This window comes from Clarias gariepinus, chromosome 23, assembly GCF_024256425.1.
Source record: "Clarias gariepinus isolate MV-2021 ecotype Netherlands chromosome 23, CGAR_prim_01v2, whole genome shotgun sequence".
Taxonomy (NCBI): Eukaryota; Metazoa; Chordata; class Actinopteri; order Siluriformes; family Clariidae; genus Clarias; species Clarias gariepinus.
Genome location: NC_071122.1, coordinates 6,742,761 through 6,769,002, shown reverse-complemented (window position 1 = coordinate 6,769,002; position 26,242 = coordinate 6,742,761). Strand labels below are relative to the sequence as shown.

Here is a 26,242-nt window from a genome sequence, read left to right as displayed (position 1 = left end):
TGGATTATGCAAATAAACTTTTCTTGGAATAAATCTGAACTGCTGAGCCAACCTGTTTCAGAACTTTATTTTAGTCTAATGAATATTCAATTATTTTAGCAGTGATGTGCAAAATCATTTGTTAAGAGGAAAAAACAGAACAAGACTTAAGTCTGTTTTTTAATTGGTTTTTATTTTGTATTCTTTACAAAACCACGATTTGGTGTGTTGAGCGGTCAGTGTACAAGCTTGTAAAAATCGGCGGACGTGCTGTCCGTACTGACATAAAAAATAAAAAAAAACCTGGTCAACCAAAACCTCCTACGAAAGAACAAACAAAAAAAAATTACAACCACAGATGAATCTTTAGCGTTTGCTGTGAGGAGAAGAAAAAAAAAAAAAAAAAAAAATCCCCACCTGAACAGAACCAGCAACGATCGTGTCAAAACCCCAGTGCATTCAGTTGTGTGTGCGAGTGAGTTTCTTTTTGTTTGTTTTCTACCTCCCACCCCCCTTCACCGAAAAAATTTTAACTTTAAACTGCATATTCAGCTTTTCAGATTTGTTCAAATTTCATCCATACAATTTTTTTCAGTCCAATGAGCTGTCACGTCCTGGTCAGTTAGCTTCCACTGAACTGATGCTTTCGTGCCAGATTTCTTTAATTAAATAAAAGACAGGAACAAAATGAAGCTCCAGTCTCCTCACGACTGCTTTCTGTGATCATTTAGCTTCTTGTCTGAAAGAAAAAAGCAAATTAGATTAATATTGTGAAATATAGCGTATAAATTAGCTTTCTTTTTTTAAACCATCATGCACTTTTCATTTACAGGCCAAAGACATAGACAAAGACTTTATATTCTATGTTAATCAACTAAGCTTTGAGCTCTACATTCATCTCTACACATGAAGAGAAACTTAAGTATGCCCCTCGCACACAGAATGCATGGTCAGTTTTCCCCCTCCTGTCTCGTGACATCACTGTGATCCTATGAACTCGTTACCTGCCTTTTTTTACACTTCTTTTCACATTCATATTGTAAAAGATTTTTTCCCCAAAATTCCTTCTCGTCTTTAATCAGGCAAATTAAGCTTCCTCATGCTTGTGGTTCATCTCTAATGCACTGCTACTTTTATTTTATTTTTGCAGGTTACTGAAGGTCAGTTCTAAAGATTACACACAGCGCTGCTAAATTCTGATTGGTCTGAGACTGCCAATTAATTTTCTATTAACAGCAGCAGCTCTGACGTTTATTTGAATGGACTTTAATGTGTTATTTAGCTCATTAAACATTTCTTACAAAAGACTTCACTCAGTTTAAGCACTTTGGTGTAAAGCTGTTCTTTGTAGTGAGGGTCCAATATCGTCTTATTTCTCAAAAGTAGAAGTAATGTGGAGAATTATGTACAAAATGATAAACAAAAACATCATTTCTAATATGAATATGCATGAATATGGCATAGCTCAGAAATATTTTACAAACACGCCCCTTCACATCCTCTATAAATAATAATGAGGAAAACTTCTGCATGCTTACTGAGCTGCAATCAGGCTTTTTAGTCCAAGTATGCTTAAAAGTGATGTCAGGCCAGTCTTTACCAACCCATACATCACACTGTGCCACCTTCTCACTACATCCGTAAAAAATTGGGTCAACGCATTAAGAACTTACAAGACTTAGTATGAATGCAGAAGAAACCGATAAGGACATGATACTGTCTTTTGAAGCAACCCTGACTTTTTTTTTCCTTTAAAAAAAAAAAAAAAAAAAAAAAAAGTCTGCCGAGTCGTGATCAAAGCAGGAAGAGGACGTTGTAATGACGGTGTTAATCAGTTAAGGGCATAACAAATGCCTCTTATGGACTTTATTGAAGCACTACAAGCATGGCAGAGACGGGAAGACATTGATTAGACAGTGTTTTGACTGGGACGTCACTGGAGTTCTCACATTCATATTTGATGCCTGATTAAAAACGGTCGTGTGCTGAAAAGAAAAACTTTAATCCAATATGGATGTGAAAGCAAACACATACCACTCCATCCATATATTTACCCATCCACCAACGGATCCATCTACCCCTCCATCTATCCAGCCTATCCATTTCATTCATCTAACCCAATCATCCATTTGAAACATCGAACCCATCTACTACCCATTATCCCTCTAACCCAACCATCCATAAACCTCACTTCTGCCGCCTATCCCATAAATCCACAACCCAACAAACACATCCCAGCCAATTTTGGCTATAATGCAGACTTCAGTGCTGTAATGTCATTAAGAATATTTTATAATGTGAAAAGAAACTCTGCTTTTTTTTTAAGTTAATTATTTTAACGTGGCAAATAAATTGGTTTTAGTAGTATAAATGAGCTTCCTCACTACTACTAGCCAGTGTCTTTAAATTGACTCATAGTACGCCTGTGAAAAACACCATAATTTATGATGAACACGAACATGAACGAACGATGCAGTGCATCGATGACACATCGATGCACTTCACACAAGCGGTGAAAAGGACACCATGCTGTCCTCTGGATGCAGAGCCTTACTTCAGCCTGGGAGACTGGGCTTTGTTTAAATCACAATGCTCTCAGCGCAGACTCCTATACTTAGCCAACCTACTACTCTGCTCAGCAGCGATCCTAGATGACGAAGATGAAGAAGGAAAGAAGAAAGAAGAGAAAAGCAGCAAACAGGACAGTTAAAGCACTAACAAGTACCAACTAAAGAATAGACAAGGAGAAGGGGAAGGGGAGAAATAGCAGTAGGTACACAGTTGTATGCAAAAGTTTGTGCACCATTTGGAACAGTAAAACAGCATAAAACTATACGTTTTGGCACCATATCCAGGAGTAAACTTTACTCTTCAGGAATAGCACTCTCATATTCAATCATGTGACAACTTTTGCTTTCAGATACTTTTTTACAAAGTGAAGCACGCATTTCATGTACATAATATATCAAATTGTTAAAAAATTGTAATTTAACAAATAAAACTGGGACAGCTACAAAAACTTGTATGTAAAAGTCACTAACGTAATTCATTCAAAAAAAAAAAAAAAAATCACTTCAATTAAAATTAAAAAAGGCATGTCTAATTACCTAAACTAACAAGCGAAAAAAAACAAAAGATCACTCTGTACCTTTTAACTGCTTTCTGTGCCAGCATGCGGTTCCCAGCCAGGAACGTAAGGCTTCCAATAATGGCCAGGTATTGAAGTGTCTGGAACATGTTCAGCTGAGTCCAGTACACGTACATTAAGCCCAGCATGGCTGTATCACAATACACAGGGAAACAAGAATATATACATAAATACCTAAAAGAAATATTAGCAAGAAGTCACTCAGTGTGACAAGAGCTCAGTGTGAATTTCGTCAGGTTGGGAAGATAAGTAAAAAGGACAAAGGAAATATCTTCATGTACACATGGTTACATTATTGCCCATGTTAAGGTGAAGTCATAAAACATGTAGCACAATGAATCTTTAAAATTGTAGCAAAAAGGTGCGTTTACATGGCTCTTAATATTCCACTCACAATGGAAATATTAGCCAAACACTTGATCTGACTGTTTCTCCCTTGTTCTCCTGGGTCCTTGGCTGCGGAGGAAGCACTGACTGATTAGATGTAAAATAGCGAGGTCAATGTGCTGAACGTGTTGGTCTCTTAACCTAGTTCCAGTAATTTTAAACCTGCTTCGTTTCTTTGCATGAATGGAGCCTTTTTCTTGGCCAGGCAGTGAAGCCAAACTCAGGTTAAAAAACTGTATTTGGTGGTAAATATTTATAGATCAAGCTGTAATATCAGAAGTGACAGTTATTCTACTCATGATCTCTTTTAGTTGCCTTTAATGAAAAACTCAATGCCCATTTTTCGTGCACTCACCAGCATGGCCAAGGTGGAAGAGCACACAGCTGGGAGACAGACTTAGGTTGGAAATGTTGGCACCCAGCTTGAACCACTGCAAAGAAAGAGACACTGTGATTAAACCCATACATGATTAACACAAACGAATCTGCAGGTTATGTTAATGGATCCTTTTTTAATGCCAGTTACCATTTCTGATTTGGAAGGTCAGATAAAACTGTTCTTAAGCAGTTTTAATCAGACTTCCTCACATTATCATCCCGTCCTAATACTTAATCGTTTTTTTCTTCCTTTTACAAGAATTTAAAACCACCCTTTTATTATTAATGATTAGGCAAGGTTTTTGTCCTTGTCGCAAAATCCGCTAAAATTCTTTTCTGGGGTAATATTTCATTATTAACAGAGAAATCTGTTTACCAAGATGAGCAGCAGCAGGAACGGAGAGAGGACGAGTGCTGTAAAGGCATTGGACAGGACGGTAGGAGGTCTTTTCTCTGGCTCACGGAACATATGCTAGACAAACAGAAATCGAGCATGAAAACATTCAGCTTTTAGTCACAAGGCATCAACATCGCACTAGAATCTGAATTTGCTTTTTGCTCTTATAATGTCATTATAACCATGTAGTGACTGGCTTATAGTCACCTGAATCTCTGGTTTGGGAATGTACAGATTCTTCGCCTGAACTGTTGATGGAGCCTCTTCATCGAGGAACTTGAGAACAACGTCCGCCTTTGAAAGAATTAAAAGAGATAAATAAACAACAATAGCAACAACAGTTAAATGACATCAAACACGCTGATGAGATAATTCAGCTCCACTGCGTACCACGTTCCATAAGACTGGGTTTTCCAGAGTGGCGTCTCCCACCATCAGGTAGAGTGCGTAGGTGCCTGAGATGGAGTCAAACTCCGTCTTTCTCTCAGCTGTGTCCAGCTCAAACTTGTACAGGTTCTTGCTGTCTGGCTCGGCCACAAACACCACCTCCTGTCCGGTCTTCTGGTTATGGAGTCTGACGAAGGTCTGAAAACAAGGAGCAGTCAGGAAGCAGAGATTAAAATTATTTAAGCTTCTTCATCGAACATCATTATAAGGCAAACTGACTGAAATTCATACTTGCTATACTTTCCCTTTAATGAGAAAATGACCGAGTGTGAACACAAATGAAACGGATTAGCCAAATGTACACATGGCTTATTAAATCATTACACTACTCTAAAACAAGAGCAGCAAAAACAGGTAATACAAAAAAACTGATTATTCTTTCTTTCTTTTTTTTTTTTTTAATAAATTTAGTCCTGTCCAATTCTTTTTTCCCCCGATTTTTCTCCCCAATCTAGTCGTGGCCAATTCCTCCCCGTCACTAGGAGGCTCCCACATTAAGGCTACTACCACCACTCAGTCAGGAGGACGAAAACTATCCCGTGTTTCCTCCGAACCACGTGACGCGAGCCGACCGCATCTTTTCGAACTGCTCGCTCACGCACCGTTAGGGGCGGAGTAACACACTCGGAGGAAAGCGCTAGCCGCTCCTTCTGTGTGCGCGAGCTCACAGACGCCCCAGATTGGCTGTAGAGCCGTGATTAATGTGGGAGCACAAGTACCTCTCATCCCTCCCCCCTGAGAGGGCTCGGCCAATCAGCTCTCTCTGTGCCTCCGGCTGTGAGAGGAAAACAGCATCACCCGGGGTTCGAACCAGCGATCTCCGGATGATAGGGCGAGCGCTTTACCACTGCGCCACTCGGAGGCAAAAAAAATAGGGGTGTAAAGAAAAAAAAAAATGCAAGAAATGAAAGGAAAAGAAAATAAAAAGAATGGAAGAAATATAGTTGCAAGCAACGATAAGCCGGCCCAAGCACCATGTGCCATTACCAACAACATTATGACAAAAGGAGAACTTTTATGTTTAGACCTCCAAAAAGCCACACCATGATGTGTGTGTGAGACGAGTGAATGTGTTCATGCGCATTTGTGTGGTGTGAGTCTGTGTGTTAACATTCGTGTTAGTATGTGCATGTATGAGTATGTTTGTGAGTGTGTAATAAAGTAAAAAGTAAATAAACCCTTCAGTGTGCACCTGCATCACATGTGATGGCAAAAAGACCTGAATGCTCCAGAAACCGTCAGACCTCTTCTGGACTTAAAAAAAAAAAAATCATAATTAGTGTTAAACGAGGAAACAGCAGTGGGTCTGTACCTGGTGAGGTGTAAGCTCCACTCCGGTGGCTTCATCCACCAGCTGGAAGGTCATAGCAAAGTTCTGGTGGCTGTCAGCCAAGAAGGAGGTCTTGGCTTTGGTAGGATACTCGACTCTAAGTGGGAAAAGAAAGAAAAATAAGGAAAGAAATTTACACGGTCATTATCCAAATAAGTGAAAGTATTACAGCTATATTCGATGCTTGTGGTGGAAGCACTCACCGAGTGGTTTTGGCACCAATGCTCTGGTCCTTGTCGACCACAGACAGATCCATGTTGTTGATCGCTACCTTGGTGGAGACTTTTACCTTGAGCTAAAAAGAGAGGGAGGTGAGGAATTACAGGTGAGGGAAATTTTTAATAATATGAAAAACAAGAAAAATATGACATGGTTAAAGCAAATGGGTTTTGTGTGGCAAACTGAAATGACAGCATATTGTTCAGGGTTCAGACGCAGACAAAAGACAAGAGACTGACCTCTGACCAACTGCTCTGACCTTACAATTTGACAGAACATGAACTAAATAATTGCTTTTTAAAAGCCTTATTGAAAAATGAATCACCAGTCATTTACACAATAGGGAGAAAATTTTAATCTATTCCTTTTTAAAATACAAGCCACGTGTGTCGCATGGTTACAATGCAATCCTGATGTCTGCTTTATCAGGAAACAGTCTACATACGTCGATGTGGTTGGCGACAAGACGGTTGTCTCCGGTGACAGCCACTGAGAACTGGTAGTAACCACTCGCAGGTTGGCTGGCCATGAAGTTCAGCTCGAAAAGGTCACTAAAACAAAACACAAAAATATGTATATTAATTAACTGTGTGCTTTATATATAGAAGCAACGCTACAACACTTTAAATGTTTCCTTGGCAACAGCAGCAAATAACGAATGTTATTACAACAATAATTTTACTATCATTAGACAATGTCAAAGTCCAGCAGCTCAGACAGAATGTGTCAGTCTGGAACGTACTCGCGCAGGGTGAAGGGAGTCTGACTCAGGACTACAGTCTTGGAAGATAAAGAGGTGGCCGATTCCACCAGGACGTTAGCGGAGCTCAGAGGCTGGCACAGGACATCAGTCACCTGGAGCTATAACACACACAAATTAGTCATAATTAAGGGGAAAAAGTGAGACATTTAGTGTGCTTTGTAGGAACTGGCTGTAGAACCAAAATGTGGTTTGAAAATAGGTGATCACATACTTTAGATCAGTTTTTCTAGATGTGTATTTTTTTCTCTTAAAATAAACATTCCCTCCTTTAACACCTGGAGAAAAAGAAAATCAAAGCTCATATCTGTGACGCCGAGACGGTCTACCTTTTTGCCTAGAATGTGAACCTTCACGCACAGCACAGCGACATTACAAGTCTGCAACTATACAAATCCGTCTCTCACAGGCATTCCAGTACTCACTTACTTCCACAGTCTCTATAAAAGCATGCAAATAACCCATTATTTGAACTTAATTACACTAGGGTCTGTATTTAGCTTGTTAATTGGACTTCTGAGGGATCAAAACATGAGGCATAGCAGTTTACCCTGGTTGCCTGGTGGATTAGATTCTTCAAGTTTGGAGAAATTACCCATTTTTAAAATCTCTGATGGCTTTATTAAACTCTACAGTATAAAAAAAATACTTACTCGGCAGTACACTTTTGCAATCTTTAACTTTAAGCCATACTGAAAAATCCTTGAAATCCGAAGCTCAAGATGGCTAATTTCTAGCACATTGACAGTGTGTGTACCTGCAGCAGAGGCTGGCTGTGTGAGACAGCCGCAGAGCCCAGAGCGTTAACGATGACTGGCTTGTGGAAGCGGTTGTTGGACAGTGCGGCAGCGGCACCAGCTACACTGAATGCCTCGGACAGAGAGTCCCACGACTTCTTACTGAAGATGGAGTTCACCAGCTGGATCACCTGGTCCTGAGGAAACAACGCGAAGTAACATTTATCTCCAAATTCAGGTGATTACACAGCACTACGCTGCAGTGCTGCTGAATTCTCAAACCGGATTGGTTGGAAGGTCATTAATCTACTATTATAACATATAATACTATTAATGTTATAATTTCTATAATAACAACTCATTCAAAGGAGACGTGTTTAACAAATGTAAAAAAAAAAGTAATATTGACAGAGTTTTAAAGCTTCTGTAAAAGAAGTGATGAGTGAAACCAGCCTCTTTTAAGAAATGTAAATTCTTTAAAAAAAACACATGTGATAATTGCTGGTAATCTCTTGTAATATAAAAGGAATAAAGTCCTTAAGAACATGTTGTCATAAGAAAATAAATCATTAAGACAGTAACAGTAAGCCTGCATTATCACACCACCGAGTCATTGACTATTCTCCTAACAGCACACTAACAAATGTGTTATTCCATATTTAACTACTACAGACAGGCAATGAGAATGCTTACCTCTTTCAGTGGAGGCTCTACGTTCATGTGATCGGACAGATCATATGCTGCAGACACAAACATAGCGGTGACCTCCAAACCTTCCTCGAATTGTAGGTACACACCGCCAAGGTCGTCCAGCCGAGCAGCCAGATCCTGCATGTGGCATGCAACATAATCGGAAAATAAATAGTGTTTTTGCACAACAATTTAAGAAAAAGAATAGACGTCAAGTCGAATTTCTAAATCTCTGATATAGCGCCATCTAGAGCTTGACTTGAGTCTCCTCACCTCGATTTCCTCAAAGATCTCCCCGAGCTCGGCCTGCTGAGAGAGACGGGAAGCCGCCTGCAGAGCCTGTATGATGCTGTGTGCATACAACAAACCCAAGAATATTCATTAAAAACTAATACAGCATATGAGCAGAACTCAGAATCACAACATTGATGCACTGAAACACGGATTACATTATGGTGTTCCAAACAAATTAAGATAATATATACTAACGCAGATATATCACTAACACACCACAACACTGTAATAATAAATTTTAGCCACCACAACACTGCAGATTTAAAGTGCAGGTGAAAATGTAGTGCTGCTTTAACAAACAATAAATGACTCATGAATTAGTTTGCAATAAACATACTGCATTTGTCCTTTAAGAAAAGAGCTTATAAGAGCTTATAAGCTATTAGAGTGAATTTGGACTCTTATGAGTAAACAAATGGTCTCAAAACACAGACAAGCTCAGTATCAGTTTGCACAGAATTAATGTATATAACTGTTGATGTAATCTCTTTAGATAAAAACAAAATCCCTCAGAATTGTATAAGAATTTACATCCTAAAGATATACAGCCCTCTACAAACTATACAACGAATTTTTAAACTATAGAAGCACACAATCTTAAAAATATTAATTATGAAAAAACCTAACTATAAATATATTACATTTAAAAACAAATGTTACCTATGGTCTCCACCCCTGCGCTGTTCCTTTGTAGTTTTCTGCATTTTTGTGCCTCTTTGTACTTTTTAATTCTCAGCAATGAACTTAAATTTACAAGCAAATGTCTAGACCGTATATTGTAGGACAGTTTGCATGTTAATTTTATTTCTACTCATACAATGACAACTATATGCTTGTTCAGACCTACAACAGCACTGACTTGGTCATAGATATACATTACATAAACAGTTAAAACTCTTTACAGTCATGTGGGTAAGGTAACTTCATATGCATTTTGCCCAGTAGAGGGAAGCAAAGTAACAACTTAAAAGTTTTGTAAAACTGCTTTTACTTTCCAAAGCAGTTTAGTTTTACATTTAAGAAGAAGCCTATATTCGTCACATAGACATTACAGCACAATTCTTTTCTTTGCATATCCAAGTTTGATAGAAAAGATCAGAGCACAGACACCCTTGGGGCAGGGAAGGTTAAGAGTGGGAGCTTGGCAGTGTGAAATCCAGGATGTATAGGCTGGGCTATATGGGGTTTACCATTTTATAATTTGTTACTGTACAATTCATATTATAGAACAATGTTCTTATCATGTCTTTAAATCCTAATTCACGGTCTGAGCAAAAAACAATCACCACTTCAAAGGCGTCAAATTATTGGGCTGCATCAAGCAAAGAAAACAACAAAAGAAACTACCACATCTATGCAGTTTTTCCTTCCCTGCTGGCACAGGCATACTGTGGAAAAGGAAACTTAGAAAGTGAAAGAGTGGTTCTGGGAGCATGAGGAATCATTTTCACACATCCCATGAACACCTCATTGTGTGCTATAATACAAGCTAAAGACGACTAAATTTCTTTCGGTCAGGCTGTTGAAATCTCTTGCAATGTAGGAACTCCAGTGTGACACCCAGCGGTGTGACTGAGCATCAAGTGCAAACAAAGAAGAACCAGAAGAACCCAGAAACCAACGTGGCTCATGTTTAGAAAATCCCTGAACTATAACTGGTACTCTCCACATACATTCATGAGGATTGGCCTCTAAAAACTACCATTTCTGCATATTCTCAATATTAACACTCAAACAAGACAAGCATCCACTCACGCAACGACATTGTCCTCCTTTGCGATGCGTGCTTTAAGGGCAGTGACCACCTCTTGTGATGCCAAAGGGAGGCCCAGCGAGCTGAGCGCGCTCACAGCATGGTAGATCTGCGAGATGGTCGAGTCTTCACTTACGGCGGCGAGGAGAGAATCCCGAGTCTCATTCGATACCCGAATCTGTCAAAAGAATCGAAAATAAGAATTTACACACAAAAGTGATCCATGCTTTATTAGACCATTTTATATATAAGACAGATCAACAAATTTACTTTCATACCTCACAAGAAGAAAGCACTCGACTGGCCTCGGCAGCATAAAACACAGATTCGATGCTGGAAGAATCTAGGTTGTCCTCAATGAATTTGCAAGCATCCTAAAGATATATAAAAAAAAAAGCATCAACTGTGAACAGACACCGAATAAATAAGCATATTTGGATGATGTCCTTGTGATATCCAAGTCAAGCTCACGTTTGAGTCAGGCACAGATACTCGCAGTTTGTCAAGGCCAACGATCGAGAGGTACAACGACTTCAGGTCTGTGTATGACTGCTCCAGCATGTCCTGAAGTCTCTCCACATCTGACGCGCTCAGGTGGTGGCTTGGGTTGAGTGCCCAAGCTTGGAGAGCCAGGATGGACACCACGATGCTGACCAAACCTTTCAACACACATTTATATATAAATGAATCAGTACATTGACTGGACATGCTCTCACAGAATGAGACTTGCACTGCAAAAAATAAACAAAGGAATTAAAAATGGATTTGTTTTGACTTTTGTTCATTTGTATTCATTCAACAGAGGGGTAAATTACAGTGCTGTGAAAAAGTATTTGCCCCTTCCTGATTTCTGTCACTTTTCAATGATTGAGATCAAACATCTTAATATTAAACAAAGATAACCAGAGTACATTTTTTAATGCAGTTTTTAAATAATTATTTCATTAATTAAAGGGGAAAAAAGCTGTCCAAACCTGTCCCCATATGAAAAAGTAATTACCCCTTCCCTTGCTAAGTCATGAATGAGCGGTGATTTCTGCAAAGCTGAGTTAAATTTCACTTGCCATACACAAGCCTGATTACTGCCAGACCTGTTGAATCGAGAAGTTATTTAAATAGAACCCGTCTGAGAAAGTGAAGTGTACTAAAAAAAATTTTGGGATGTGCTGTAAAAGCAGCAACATTATAAAAAAAAATTCTAAATAAAATATGAAAAAGCAATTGATGTGTCAGTCTGGAAAGGATCACAGAGCCATTTCTAAGGCCATGGGCAACAGACACAAGCAAACCAGTTGGAGCCATTATCCACAAATAGAGAAAACTTAGAACAATGAACGGTGAACCTTTTCCAGGATTAGCTGGCCTACCAATTTTTTTTACCAAAATTACTAGCACAAAGACGACTCATCCATAAAAGAACCCAAAACAACATTTAAAGAACTGCAGGCCTTACGTGCCTCAGTTAAGGTCAGTGTTCATGATTCAACAAGAAAGAGACTGGGCCCATGGCATCTATGGAAGGTTTTTAAAAAAGATAGGTTCCTGTTTCATCTGGTGTAAAACTAACAGCGTTCCATAAAAAAATAAAAACATATCAACAGGCAAGTTATCATGGTGGCATTAGTGTTCTCTTCTTTGCAGTTTCAGGACTTGGACAGATTGGCATAACTAATGGAACCATAAAATCTGCAGTCTACCAGAAAATCCTGAAAAATGTCTAGCTATGATGGCGTAGTGGTTAGCACGATCACCTCCAGGAACCGGGTTCAATTTCCACCTCGGGTCTGTTTGGCTGAAGTTTGCATGTTCTCCTCATGCTTGATGGGTTTCCTCTGGGAACTTCGATTTGCTCCCACAGTCAAAAAACATGCAAATTAGATTAATTGGTGTTCCCAAATTGCCCGTAGTGTGTAAATAGGAGTGCAAGTCTGGACTTAAATATGATTGAGATTCTTAAAGAGTTTGGACCAAAATTCCTCCACAGCAATGTGAAAAACTCATTGTTAGTTATCACAAAGGTTTAATTGTCAAAGGTGGCACAACAGGTATGTTTTGGAAAAGGGAGGGGGTCAACTTTTTCACATAGGGCCACCTTTTTGGACAGCTTTTTCTCCATATGTAATAAATTAAAACTGCATTTAGTATTTACAAGGGTTATCTGTTTGTAATATTAATATATGGATATAATTTTTATTATGCCATATAACCTTTTTGTATATAACCCTTTCTGTGTACAGTTACACATGCATACAGTATATATACAAACTGTTTATAGCATACAATATCTTTACACAGCATACATCAAAATCAGTGCACTTTGTGCATAACTCTCCCTCTGTATATAATGTTTACATGCAAATTATTATCATTGTATACAATACATTCCTATGGCACCCACTTATAATTAATCTGCTCATTTGCACTCATTATATTACCTTCCTTACTGTATAATGTTTACATATGCAAAATTCTATACCACCTATAGTCATTTGCACCCATTGGAAATTAATCTTCCTCACCATAAATTATTTTCTTTCGTATTTCGTTTTAGTAATATTTATTCCTTATATATAGCTTTTATTTTCTTTTTAAGGTCAATGGCGCTCGTACAAGCATTTCACTGCATATCGTACTGTGTATGACTGTGTATGTGACAAATAAAATTTTAATTTGAATCATAAACTATTTATACATGCAAATTATTCTGCACTGTAAAAATGCATTTCTGATTGGATGATAACTGTATTTTGTTGCCTTGCACCTACATATGCATTGACAGAGGTTAATCTAATCTAATATGAAAGGAGCGCAAATACTTTTTTTTTTTTAGAGCAAATACTTTTGACAGCACTGTAGAAAAGCATCTGACTTAGAGGGCTCTGTCCCAAATAGCTCACTACTACACATTACAAAAGTGCACTAGAAAGACAGCGAGGGACACCGAGCACAATCATTTAAAGAGGATATCCCAATCAAATTATGACATACATTTAAAAAAGGGAGAATTTTATGATTTGACCTCCAATGACCCCCAGTTCCTTGCGGGAAAAAGCAGCACACTATGATCTCACTCAATGTAATGTCAATTAATGTGATGTTCCACAGAAAGTTATTAACCACCTTATTAACTAATAAGTTTACAGCATCGTCACAGCTGATGAGTTTAAAATGTCACAAATCTCTCTGCAAATTTGCATCCTCAATGTCTTGAGATCACATAGGTCCAGTTTGGTGGCGATCGTATAAATTCCCTAGGAAGAGTATATCAAATTCCTTCGGGTCCGTTTTCGCAAACGACAGAAAATAACTGACTTTCTGTTGAATAAAGCCCATAACATGCTATTTGAAAGTTGTTCGGCTCAATAAGCTCTAAATGTGCACAGGGTTTCACGTGCATATACATGCAAGTGTGTATGAGCTATGCAGCAAAATCTTGTGAGACTGTCAGGAATGCTAATGGCAGCAGATTCCAACATATCTGCCAATTTTCATGAGTTTTTAAGCATGTTAAGATCCCCAAAAAGGGGGGAATAATCCTTGGGAAAACAATAATATGTATGCCGTTAGAGACACATTAGAGTGTTTTAGTTCTAAAAAAATTATGAATGAACAGATTTGTTAGCAAACCGTCTAGCTAGTCAACTAGCATGTTAGCATTATGCTAAATACCATTCACTGTACTGACAGCAAAGGATTTTTTAAACTTCCTGCAAGAACACACTTTGTGCAAACAGCGCAACAACAAAAAAGCTCTTAGTTATTTATAAAATAATACCATACAATACATATTTTACACAATTCACTCCGATCTTAGTTATATGACTTACGAAGGAACGCCATGTCGCCGTATGCAGCGTCACCAAAAGCGCTCGCGAGACTTCCGGGACGGACAGACGCAACCACTTCCGGCTGAACTCATAGGGGGAACGTATTTATTAATTTGCCTAATAAATCAATAAATTTAATTTTCAAGAAATATTAATTAAACATTAATATCCCGTAAATATTAATTGAATAATATACAATTGAGAAATAATTCATATCACATATTTGAAATAAGCCTTACGTTTTTAAGTAAAAAAAAAAAAAAACCTTCCACCCCTGTAAACCCGAACATGGTATAACTCAACCTGCTCAGCTTGAAAAATACGATGAATTGAATGAAAAACTATAATACTTATCATAGTACAACCTGATTTAATTAAATATTTGAATCATTATTCGGTGGTCACTTATTATTAAAAATATATGATCTTGTTATTCCAATCAAATGTATGCATTTTTATTAAAAGTCGTTGATTTGGCATTGTGTCCTTTTTCTATTGGTCAGTCTGCTGCAGCGCGTCGTCCAATCAGAGGAGAGGTAACGTGTACGGCGTCAGCCAATAGAGCTGTGTGTTCAGAGCAGGATTGTAGCTTTATCAGGTCTTATTGTTTGTTCATAAATGCAAATAATTGTACACTTAACATTAAAGCATAAATATATATTTTTTTAATTTACTTCATGATGATGACCGAGCGAGTAAGACCCACTTCTTTCGTCTGCTCCTGTTCAGGATCGCCACAGAGGACCATTTGTCACCTTTGTCACTCCAAATTTCAACATTCATCACATTAATAAACCTTGACTAAAATCAAGCTGTTTTTTGGGAATCAAATCCATGTCAGAGGAGAAACCTACCACCGAACCACCAATTGGGTTCACTACCCTCCTGTAAACTTTCATCTGCTAATACCCTTCTGTCAGATCATTCCTACTACTTTTCTTTACCCATTCCGGTCTCCTGCACTCTATTCTTCACTCCTCTACCACACTCCCAATTGTTTTGCACAGTTGACCCAAAATATTTAAACTCCTCTACCTTCCTTTAAACTGCCCCATTCTTCCAGGGCATCCCTCCACCACTCTAGACCCATCTGAACCTGCTCCCCACTTTCACAAATGCTTGTATTTTTATTTGCAAGAATATTCTGTAAAAAAAAAATTTACAGCTCAGAGCTTTTTTTTTTTTTAATATATATATACATTAATTTACATGACAGGGCAATATTATTTAAATCCACAATTATAGAATGTACACATTTGAAGCAGGGCATTAATAAATGCAAGTGGACATGAATGAGTTTAATAATGTGTGAAAAAATATTTTACAAATCTAAATACATCATGTGAAGGAAAAGAAAAACTATCTAGCTGTTTTCAGGATGGTCTTTCATACACACTGGCTATGGGAGACAAAACCATTTCACTATCGTTGTTGTGAAAAATGTAAACAAGCAATAAACCCTGAATTGTAATGATGAGATTTTTTTTTTAGAAAAAAAATACACTTTCCTCTGACACTTTCCTGATATTGTAAATTATTTTTTTTTGGAACTACACACAAAAAACTGAAACAGAATGCCTTTCATATGTTCAACTCTTGGGATAACCTGAGACAAGAGACTAAAAGCACCATTAGAGATCCATCATGCGAAGATACAGTTTTCATTACCCATTTTCTTTTTCTTTTTTTTTTACAATTTTTTTTTTTTTTACAAGTACATTATTAACAAAATCTTTACATCTTAATTCACAACACAAAGAAAATGCCATACGTTTTAATATTATCGAATAAAACGATAAGAAATTGTGAAGAAGTGCAGGCTCAGGACAGGATGAGGGCCCGACTGTGTGCGTTCGACTTCAGGGAGCGAAGATAACGCCTGGCTTTCTCCGTCATGATCAGCTGATCTGTAGTGCGGCCACAAACCACTGCTTCCCATGCTGGGGACATCTACAGAAGGGAGATGTGATTACAAAAAATCAGAGGTGATGCTGGGGGAACAAACTACAGGATTATGTGTAAAATATAGCCACATTATTACTTATGTACTCACAGGCGCTGGAGGGAGAGGTTTTGGGTTTGGTTGCGCTCCTTTCACCGTAGGTCCGCTTTCGTTGGGCCCAAGAATGAAACCCTGGTCAAGGACATTCTCCTCCTTTTTCACAGTATATGATGAATTGAAAGAGGATGAGAACGAACGGTCTGCCTGAAAGACACAACACAACTCATTTGTTTCATGGTGCTGTTATTAAGAGACCAAATTAAAATATATATTCATTGTTTTTACCTTTCTGTTAGACTTGGCAGAAGGCTTGGGATGCTGACGTCGAGCAGGACGCATGTCCTTAAGGTCTATGACGTCCAGTGCCAGAGATTTACGCACTTTTTTCATGGGAGGTCGGTGCTGAGAAACAAAGGAACAAAAGCACATCAGTCAACTGTAAAGGCTGTGTGTCTGGATGTACAATCAGCTTTAAAAATGTACAGTACTTTGGTAAGTCAAAAGGACTTGTGTAGAAAAACTTGCAATCTGGTTCAGTGTTATTGCTTTAGTCTAAAACGATCCCTTATTTCACAATAATATAATATCAATCAACCATTTAAACATGATAAAAAATTATAGACAGAAAACCAGGCTTATTTTAACATTCTGTAACCAAAAGAACTAAGCCGTAATTATATTCAGTATGCCCTGTATAGATGAACGAAACCGTCGTTCTACACGTTTGTTTGGATCTAAAAGCATGTTGTGTTTAATTCGGGGGAAAAGGTCAGGATATGTCAGGTATGTTTACTAGTTCATTAAGAGGATACTTGCCAATATTTATTTTGTATTTCCAAAGTTAATTCAATAAAAATACTTATAATATAGGCAAAACTCTACATAAATACCTGATTTGTACTACATTACCTGTAATAACTTGCAGCCTTTTGTAATTTAAAATAGTAATTGCACAGATCTGTATTGTGATGACTTTTATTCGATTAATTGTGCAGTACTAGTTACCTGATAGTTTATTGCTAAGACAAACAAGGATGATCTTTCTCTAGCCTTGTAGTAAAGTAATATTGGGGCATGTGTCAATCACTCTAGTTAATTTCATCAATTTGCCTATTAACTGTTTTATTTTTATTTTTTTTTATTAGGATGGATTTCGCTAGGATCTGCTGTTTCAGCAGGTAATTTTGAGTTTGTATCGGTGCTGTAAGAAGATATGATTTTAAAATTCAAATAGAGAAAACGAGAACATAAGCATCCCTGTTAATCAGGAACCCCTTAATCCTCACCAGCGATTTTGGTTTCGGCTCAGCCGGACTCTCGTCCTTTACGATGAGCTCGATTCCCGCTTCAGTGCGCAGAACCTCCTTCAGGTCCTCCTCCAGGTTGGGTGTCGGAGGCTGTAAGGAATATTACACATTATTTACTTAACATGTTAAATAATCCATCAACACTTTCATCTGATCATTCTTTTCCCTCACCAGCGGGCGTATTGGTCCGTACTTCTCCAGTGCGTTTTTAAATGGGGTCGGGGTGCGAGGCGTCCTGTCCAGATCAGCCTTGTGGTTTGGCGTAATGAAGCTGAGGAGGGGGAAAAAAAGATTAAATACTTTAAAACTGAGGATGTATTTTACTTTTAAGTGAATACGACTGAGCAGAGCAGAACGTACACAGAGTTCTCTTTCTGAGTGAGCGGGGTTTTGTCTCGGTGCAGGGGCGTAGTGACAATGGCTTTCTGGCTGCACACAGGAGTGGACGTGAGAGACGGGTTCTCAAAATCAAGCGTGTCCTGCTTGGTCCACAAGTTGAGAAACTGGGAAAAGATTCACACATAAAATTTTAATTTATCATGTTTATAATATTTAAGAAAAGGATATGATTTAAGCTCAAAAAAAGCTTGTTGCTGAAATTCTAACATAAAAAAAAAATGTTAGTTACTGAACACGGCTAACTAGGAATCAAATTTTGTAAATGTAACCCATCCCAGCTACAACACAACTCACTCACTCATCATCGTCGTCTACACCGCTTTATCCTTTATTCAGGGTCGCGGGGGGGGTAGGGGTTGGGGCCTTGAACCTATCCCAGGAGGCTTGTGGCACAAGGCAGGGTACACCCTGGACAGGGTGCCAATCTATCGCAGGGCACACACACTCACACAGTCATTCACACACTACGGGCAATTTGGAAACACCGATTAGCCTAATCTTTGGATCTTTGGTACCTGGAGGAAACCCACCAAGCACGGGGAGAACATGCAAACTCCACGCACACAGAGATGGAAATCGAGCCTGGCTGGGAATCGAACCCGGTCCCTGGAGGTGCAAGGCGACAGTGCTCAACACTAAACTGTCTTTCTGAATTAAACAGAATTAACTAGTCAGACCATGAGAACAGTAAAACCAGACCTGCAGTGTTTCCGGCTTTGCCGTACCTGAGACGGGGAGAAGGGCAGGATCTTCACTGGCGTGCTCTTGGGGGTCATGGAGTCGTTGGCGTCGGGGGAGAGGGCGATGCGGCGGCGTGTGCGGCGGCTCAGGATGGATGGAGGGGTGGCTCCGCCAGGTGAGATGGGGATGAGCTCGCCTTTACTCCCCTTACTGAGCTCGTGTAGAGCGCTGCCCTCCAGCCGGAACTGCAGCACGTCAGGGCTCTGACTCTGACTCTCCTCTGCCAGCTCAAAGTCACCCAGGTTACACCAACCCTCCAGATCCTGCATCGGCATCAAATCATACATCTTTCTCTTTACACAGCTTTATGCATTACACATCTATTCTCAATCATTCATTTTCAACATTTTCTTTAAGCTAACAGCAGAAATTAAGTCCCAGTTCGGACAAGAAGACACAGGCTGTACTTTTCTATTTATAATATTTTTTTTTACAATAATTGCATTATTGTTCTTCTTCTTATTATTGTTGTTATTATTATTATTATTACTGCAGTCTACACTTAATACACTTAAAACAGTCATTTATATACATAAATTGCAGAAAATAGGATTTATGTCTAAATTTTAATGACAACTCTCCAGATCTCGAAACAATTTACATAAAAGATTTTTAAGACAGACTGATATCAGAAAAATGAAGAATTGGGTCGGCATGAGGCAGGGATCAGAAAAGGGTTTTAATTTGCTTTAGGATTTGTTTTATTTATGCTTTGTGTGAAAGAAGTGTTTTTAAAAGTTTTGCAGTTTTTGAAAAAAGACAAATAGATACTGATATCACCTGATACTTGAGGTTTATATGCAGTATCAAAAAAAAATAGAAAAATGGAATCATCAGGGCCCGTATTCACAGATGTTCATAGAATTCTCCCAGAGAGCTCCTATATTAGCTTAAAAAGTCATAGCTGGGAGTCCTAGACTAAAAGTGATATAGGAAACTTCTCAGAGCAACTCTGAGTAAGGAAAGTACAAAAACCTTTATCTTAGTGAGGAGGTGTGTATGACCCAGTTGCTAGGGATGATGCAGCAATTTAAGAATTGTGATTGGTTGATAAAAAAATAACCTCTGACCTCTGTTAAGGTGTTGAAATTCGCTCTTTGTGAAAATAGAATATATGATAAGGCAGTGAAATCGCAATGTTTGTATATGAAAAAGCTGTATAATCATGACTACAGGCTACTTTATGCACTTTATGTTGGTTATAGGATAAATATCTTAAAGTTAATTAAACAGCCAAATGTTGAAAATGTGTCTACTTTTAAAGCAACCAATTTTCACGCAGTAGATACTATATTTAACATTAATTTACAATACTGATTTTATTACTTGTAATCCATTTTAGATTGACGGGAGCAAAATGACTCACCTTTTACCAATTTGATGCAACATGATTGTAGGACAGTCTATTTATGTTGCACTTTTGGATGGTTTGTAGCCAACAATCAAAGAAAGATGTGAGGAAGTAAAAGGACAAAAAAACAAATTGGACAAAAGAGCAGTGTTTACTTTTAGCTTTACGTTTAGTGTTTGAAGAATATTTCTTCTTTCTGCCATTTTGTCCTTTGCTACAGAAACTCTTAAGCCTCTTAAAAGTCCTCCTCTGTACTCTTAACAATTTTTACCATAGGAGTTGTTTTTAGGGATAGGATGATTTGTGAATTATTTTTATCTTTACTAAAATTTAGTCCTAAATTTAGGAGAAGATTCTTACAAAATGTCATAATTCTTAGAATTTTCTTAGAATTTCATCACTAGAAACAACTTTTAGGCTTAAGAAACTTTGTGAATACGAGCCCTGATCTATTTTAAATTTATGGGAGCTCACTTTTTACCAATTTACATGATTGCAGGACAGTCTATTTAAGCTGCACTTTTGGATGGTATGTAGCCAACTATCCAAGAGGGATAAAAGAAAGTAAAGCAACAAGAAAACCAAATTGGACAGAAGAGCAGTGTCTACTTTTAGCTTTACGTTTAGTGTTTGAAGAATTTTTTTTTTTTTGCCATTTTGTCCTCTACTTTAGAAACTCTTAAGCCTTTTAAAAGTCCTCCTCTTTACTCGTGGTCCTGAGCTCACCCCATCCATCATGTCCATCACCTCCTTCAGCGCGGGCGTTGCCGAGGGTGACAGGAAGCCAGAGCCATCAGCCACCCAGGCAGGGACGCTGGAGCTCGTCCCACTTTCTGCATCACTGGGGGGCGTCGCTGGAGCTTGAGACGGTCTAGGGGACGCCGTGTTGGCAGGAGACGATTTCCGTGGTACTGAACCCACAGATTCCTAGAAGAAATTCTTTTATTTTAGGAGTTCTAAAGAATTCTATGAAAACAAACCACTTTTTGCAAACATAACACTGTTTTTGTATTTTTTCTCAACTATTTATTTTAATCTTCACATTTATGGTTCCTCTTCATGTTTCACCAACCCACAAGTATTGGCGCCCTCAACATTTCCACTATTATGATTTCTGGTGTCTATCAATAGTCTGTACATTACGAAGGATTTGGTAAACGTCAGACAATACGTTATACGCCGACGGTTTTCCATTTTACATATACGTCATTACATATGAAGACAATCTATTTGTGACAGTCAGAAGTCACATGAAATGACCAGACTGGGTTTTTTACCTGTGTGACCACCGGGACAGTGACAGCCTCGAGGTCTCCACCGGAGCAGATCTCCTCCTGTGAGGATCATACAGTATATGTCATGACATTACAGATATTACAATACAAAAAGAAATATAAAATATAAACAAGAACCCTTAAGTCTATGTGATGTACAGTGATTCTAAAACCCACCATTGGATCAGTGTCCTGTTGAGCACTGGCATCTACTTCCTCAGACTGATGAATAAAGTGCAGAGTGGTGTCCACACCCCTGTAGTAGCCCAGCTCCACCTTACGCTTAATGGTGGAGTTCCAGTGGTTCTTCACAGCATTGTCCGTCCTGATGCAAGAGGAGGACACAAAGATAAAGACAAACAAAAAATTATTCTCAGTTCTGATTGGTCAGTAACTTGGCTGGATGGTGATAGAAGGTGTCTCCAGTGTTAGCACATAAAACTATGTTTATTCATATAAACAATTAATGTCTATTTTTTTTGGCTTTTTACATTAAATGTGGAAATGGGGAAGAGAGAGACATTTGCATGACACTAAATACAACTAGAAATTAGTTAGACACTTAAAAACACATCATGACATGCTGATGTTGGAAAAAAAAAAATCATCAATTTGAATAACTATGCCTTATCACACCACACCACACCACATCGTTCCTACAGCAATCTATGAAGAGTTTCCTCTTACTATTATTGTTATAAAATTCATATTACGAGGTTAAATGTTTGACATTTTAAAGCATCCACCTTCCAGGCAGCAGCTTGGCAATCTCGGCCCACCGGTTTCCCAGCATGCAGTGAGCTTTGTAGATGATGAGATCCTCTTCTGCGGTCCAGGAGGACTTCTTCACGTCCGGGTTGAGGTGGTTGTGCCAGCGCTCACGACACTGCTTCCCCAGTCGGCCCTTCAGGTGCTTGGCCACCGTGGCCCACTGTTTATTACCGTATTTATTTACCAGCTGGATCACCTGCACAGGGAATAATGACCCGGTGAATCAGAACAAACCCGCATTAACAAAATAATAAAATAAAAATGTTGTTAAAGGTTAAAAAATTGTCACTTAACTCTGGATTTATTGAAAAGAGAAACAGTTACATCAAAGTCCTTCTTGCATGTCAAACAGGTATTTATTAAAAATTACAAGGAGTTCCAAATCGGATACCAGAGATTAAATTTGGATTTGTCACTTTACCTATCTAATGTCATTCCTAATTTATATACCCAATTAAAAAATTACAAATCATAAAGTTATAGAAAATGAACCTGTCTCTGTGAAAGGGAGTGTAAAGCAGGGCCATAAAATGTAAAGCTGAGGTCAGAAGTCTATTTACAGGAATGTAAAAAAAATAAATAAAAAGTCTTGATCAACTATGAAAGGCAAAATGAGAAAAAAATCCAGAAAATCACACTGTAGGATTTTTAAAGAATTTATTTGAAAATTATGGTGGAAAATAAGTATTTGGTCAATAACAAACTTTCATCTCAATAATTTTTAAATACCCTTTGTTGGCAATTACAGAGGTCAAATGTTTTCCGTAAGTCTTTACAAGGTTTTCACACACTGTTGCTGGTATTTTGACCCACTCCCGTTGATGTTTTGGGGCTGTCGCCGGGCAACACTGACTTTCAACTCCCTCCAAGGATTTTCTATGGAGCTAAGATCTAGAGACTGGCTAGGCCACTCCACTCCTTCATTGCCCAGGCAGTGTGTTTGGGATCATTGTCATGCTAAAAGACCCAGCCACGTTTCATCTCCAATGCCCTTGCTGATGGAAGGAGGTTTTCACTCAAAATCTCACAATACATGGCCCCATTCATTCTTTTCTTTACATGGATGAGTCGTCCTGGTCACTTTGCAGAAAAACAGGCTCAAAGCATGATGTTTCCACCTCCATGCTTTACAGTAGGTATGGTGTTCCTTGGATGCAACTTAGCATTCTTTCTCCTCCAAACACGAAGTTCTATTTTGGTTTCATCTGACCATATGACATTCTCCCAATCCTCTTCACTGACTGCAGGTCATTCACTAGGTCCCCCCATGTGGTTCTGGGATTTTTGCTCACAATTCTTGTGATCTTTTTGACCCACGGAGTGAGAGCTTGTGTGGAGCCCCAGATTGAGGGAGATTATCAGTGTTCTTGTATGTCTCCCATTTTTTTTATAATTGCTCCCACAGTTCTTCACACCAAGCTGCTTACCTATTGCAGATTCAGTCTTCCCAGCCTGATGCAGGTCTACAATTTTGTTTTTGGTGTCCTTTGACAGCTTTTTAGTCTTGGCTATAGCAGCGTTTGGAGTGTGACTGTTTGAGGTTGTGGACAGGCGTCTTTTATACTGATAACGAGTTCAAACAGATGCCATTAATACAGATAACGAGTGGAGGACAGAGGAGCTTCTTAAAGAGGTTACAGGTTCGTGAGAGCCAGAAATCTTGCTTGATTGTAGGTGAACAAATACTTATTTTCCAACATAATTTGCAAATAAATTCTTTAAAAATCTTCCAATGTGATTTTTTTTCTTATTTTGTCTCTCATAGTTGAGGTATACCCATGATGAAAATCACAGGCCTCTCTCATCTTTTTAAGTGGGAGAACTTGCACAATTGGTGGCTGACTAAATATTTCTTTGCCCCACTGTAGATTATACAATCTTTTTTATTAAAAAAAATAAAAATAAAAACTGTAAAGGAACCATTGCAAAGCCAATCTTTATGTGAAATTTATGGTCATGAAGAATGTATGTGAACTTCTGAACTTAACTGTTCATAAATACATAGGGTTTGGTTTTCAAAACATGTAACATATACAGTAAGTCTGAACTCTCTTTTTAAACCAAATCCTCCAATGCACAAGTCTTACCTTTTCATCTTCTTCTTTAGTCCATGGCCCTTTGACGAGGTCTGGATCCAAAACTTTGTACCAGCGGTGTTGGCACTGATGGTCTGATCGGTTCTAGCAAACAGCATACATTGTTAAGACACAACACATGACAGCAAAAGTGCACAGACTTGTAGCCATGAATCTATTTAACCAAGCAGGACTCCCTGATTTTATGTCATATTTGCACTTTTAAAAGGAACCTACTGGTAGAAAACTTGCAATGTATTTCCAGTCGCTCGTTCCTAGATTTTGGACCAGCTTTCGCAAATTATCATCCTGAAAAAAAAGACAACATTGGTTTAACTTATAAGTTTACATTTGTCGCCATACTTGAATACATTTTAAGAGCGGTTAGGGTCCAAGAGACAAGGTTGTCAGATGTCTTGAGTTAAAGTTTCGCCCATGATTCAGACCATGACTATTAAAACTACACAGCTAAGTGAATAAAACGTAACTATTTCTAATAGACAAAAACTAATAAAGTACAAAGATCACCTCTTCATGCGCCCACTTCACTTTAACTTTCCCGCAGTCCTTCGGGTCGGCTGCATCAGAGTCAGTATCTTGACACTCTGCCTCCTCACTGCACACACACACACACACACACACACTTTGTGTGTTAACTGGGGAAAAACAAGTCTGTCCAGTCATCAGGAGCTAACAACAAGGCGCTGAATTTACTCTCACCACTTGGCTTAGTGTTGTTGGCTTCTGAGTGTTAACAAATCTGTGAGATGAACACTGTAACCTGGTATTACGACAATTCGAATCGAGTACTTAACAAATGATTTAAGTGTTGAATTACAAGAAATAATGTTGTTGTTTTTTTTTTGTTGTAGAATAAACCAGAAAGCATTTCTGGGTGGGCCTGAGCATGTAACCACATGCAATCTGGTTCCTGTTTACATTAAAGACACAGACACGGCTCTAATCACAAGTAAAGTAAGTGTTATTAGTGAAGTCAGTTTAAAAAACAAAAACAAACAACAACAAAAAACCATTAACAATAAAAACCTCAGCATTCTTCCAGCTGTTGCTTCCTAGCTAAAAGCTACAGCTAGTCAGTCACAAAAGGACAAACAGTATTTTTCCACTTCGATTTTCAATTCAAGAAACCAATGAAATACCAAAATGTGAAAACTACCTCGCGGATATAAAGTCACGCGATGATTTATAACGTTGGATGTGCATTATTTACTGAGCGCGCGCTGATCTTCCCAATTTAAACTAAAATAATCCGCAAATCAGGTCACAACCCATGCACAGATGAAATAATCCCCGTATCAAATGATTAACACTTATCATTTACTCGCATATCAGGTTAAACGTAAATAAAACAACAATGCAGCCTGAAATAAACTTACCCGCGCGCCCACCAAGACATCTCCAAGCAACCCCGAGTTGTTCCTTCCCTCCGAATTTCCGCTTAAACTCGATTTCACGACGTGATGTCAAGCGCTAACTATCGACCATGTGTAAATCTAGGGGATTGTTTTGTTTGTTTAATTATTTTGTACGGTTTAATTGTAAATGCAACAAGAGAAACGGCAGCGGCGCGAGCGCTCTATCCGCCTGAACTGTTTCTATCTCGCGCTTCTTTTTCGGAGCCTTTCCCCGGGAGTGACGTCATCAAGCAGCGTCTGCGCGCGCAAGAACCGTCCAGAAATAAACGAGTAGCCGCACCCCTGCGGGGGGAAAGTTGCATCTTAATAAATTAGAATATCACCGAAAATGTGATTTATTTTAGTTATTTAATTAAAATAGTGAAACTCGTATTATATAGATTCATTCCATACAGCATGATATACTGTTTATTTGTGGTGTTTTTGTTTTTTTAATTAGACAATTATGGCTTATATCTAATTTAATTCAGGTCAATAAAGTTTTATTTGTATTGCACTTTTAACAATTGTCATTGTCGCAGAGCAGCTTTACACAGTAAA

The 26,242-nt window shown here is 38.4% G+C and overlaps 2 protein-coding genes across 3 annotated transcripts; both read right to left on the bottom strand.

Annotated features, from left to right (window-relative positions):
* Positions 1–155: 155 nt before the first annotated feature.
* Positions 156–14,409, bottom strand: rpn2 (ribophorin II). 2 transcript variants are annotated; one of them, XM_053484473.1, is made up of 17 exons: positions 14,347–14,409; positions 10,991–11,178; positions 10,798–10,893; positions 10,522–10,697; positions 8,746–8,821; positions 8,476–8,610; positions 7,803–7,979; positions 7,028–7,146; positions 6,731–6,836; positions 6,270–6,361; positions 6,049–6,163; positions 4,680–4,874; positions 4,497–4,583; positions 4,269–4,364; positions 3,870–3,945; positions 3,128–3,257; positions 156–718 (listed from the first exon to the last, which is right to left on the bottom strand). In XM_053484473.1, exons 1-17 carry the CDS (start codon positions 14,357–14,359, stop codon positions 703–705), a joined length of 1,893 nt encoding a protein of 630 aa, XP_053340448.1. In that variant the 5' UTR covers positions 14,360–14,409; the 3' UTR covers positions 156–702. The 2 variants fall into 2 exon arrangements, with proteins under 2 accessions (XP_053340448.1, XP_053340447.1); XM_053484472.1 differs by lacking the exon at positions 156–718 and adding an exon at positions 2,317–2,626.
* Positions 14,410–16,042: 1,633 nt separating this feature from the next.
* Positions 16,043–25,897, bottom strand: mybl2b (v-myb avian myeloblastosis viral oncogene homolog-like 2b). The gene is made up of 15 exons (XM_053484193.1): positions 25,664–25,897; positions 24,795–24,882; positions 24,504–24,575; positions 24,279–24,371; positions 22,167–22,387; positions 21,598–21,745; positions 21,424–21,480; positions 20,873–21,073; positions 18,780–19,058; positions 18,016–18,158; positions 17,827–17,926; positions 17,635–17,745; positions 16,634–16,750; positions 16,400–16,552; positions 16,043–16,296 (listed from the first exon to the last, which is right to left on the bottom strand). The coding sequence occupies exons 1-15, from the start codon at positions 25,681–25,683 to the stop codon at positions 16,168–16,170; spliced, it is 1,932 nt and encodes a 643-aa protein (XP_053340168.1). The 5' UTR covers positions 25,684–25,897; the 3' UTR covers positions 16,043–16,167.
* Positions 25,898–26,242: the final 345 nt, after the last annotated feature.

Bases quoted from the DNA above. Each gene is read 5' to 3' on its own strand.
- mybl2b (XM_053484193.1), bottom strand. From the start codon at position 25,683: ATGTCTTGGTGGGCGCGCGG. The intron at 24,883-25,663 runs GTAAGTTTATTT...GTGTGTGTGCAG, and splicing joins ATGTCTTGGTGGGCGCGCGG to TGAGGAGGCAGAGTGTCAAG. The intron at 16,553-16,633 runs GTAAAAACAATG...TGTGTCTTTCAG, and splicing joins CTGCCAAGTCTAACAGAAAG to GCAGACCGTTCGTTCTCATC.
- rpn2 (XM_053484472.1), bottom strand. The intron at 4,875-6,048 runs GTACAGACCCAC...CCTTGTTTTCAG, and splicing joins TGGAGCTTACACCTCACCAG to ACCTTCGTCAGACTCCATAA. The intron at 3,258-3,869 runs GTGAGTGCACGA...ATTGTGATACAG, and splicing joins CTTCCACCTTGGCCATGCTG to CCATGCTGGGCTTAATGTAC.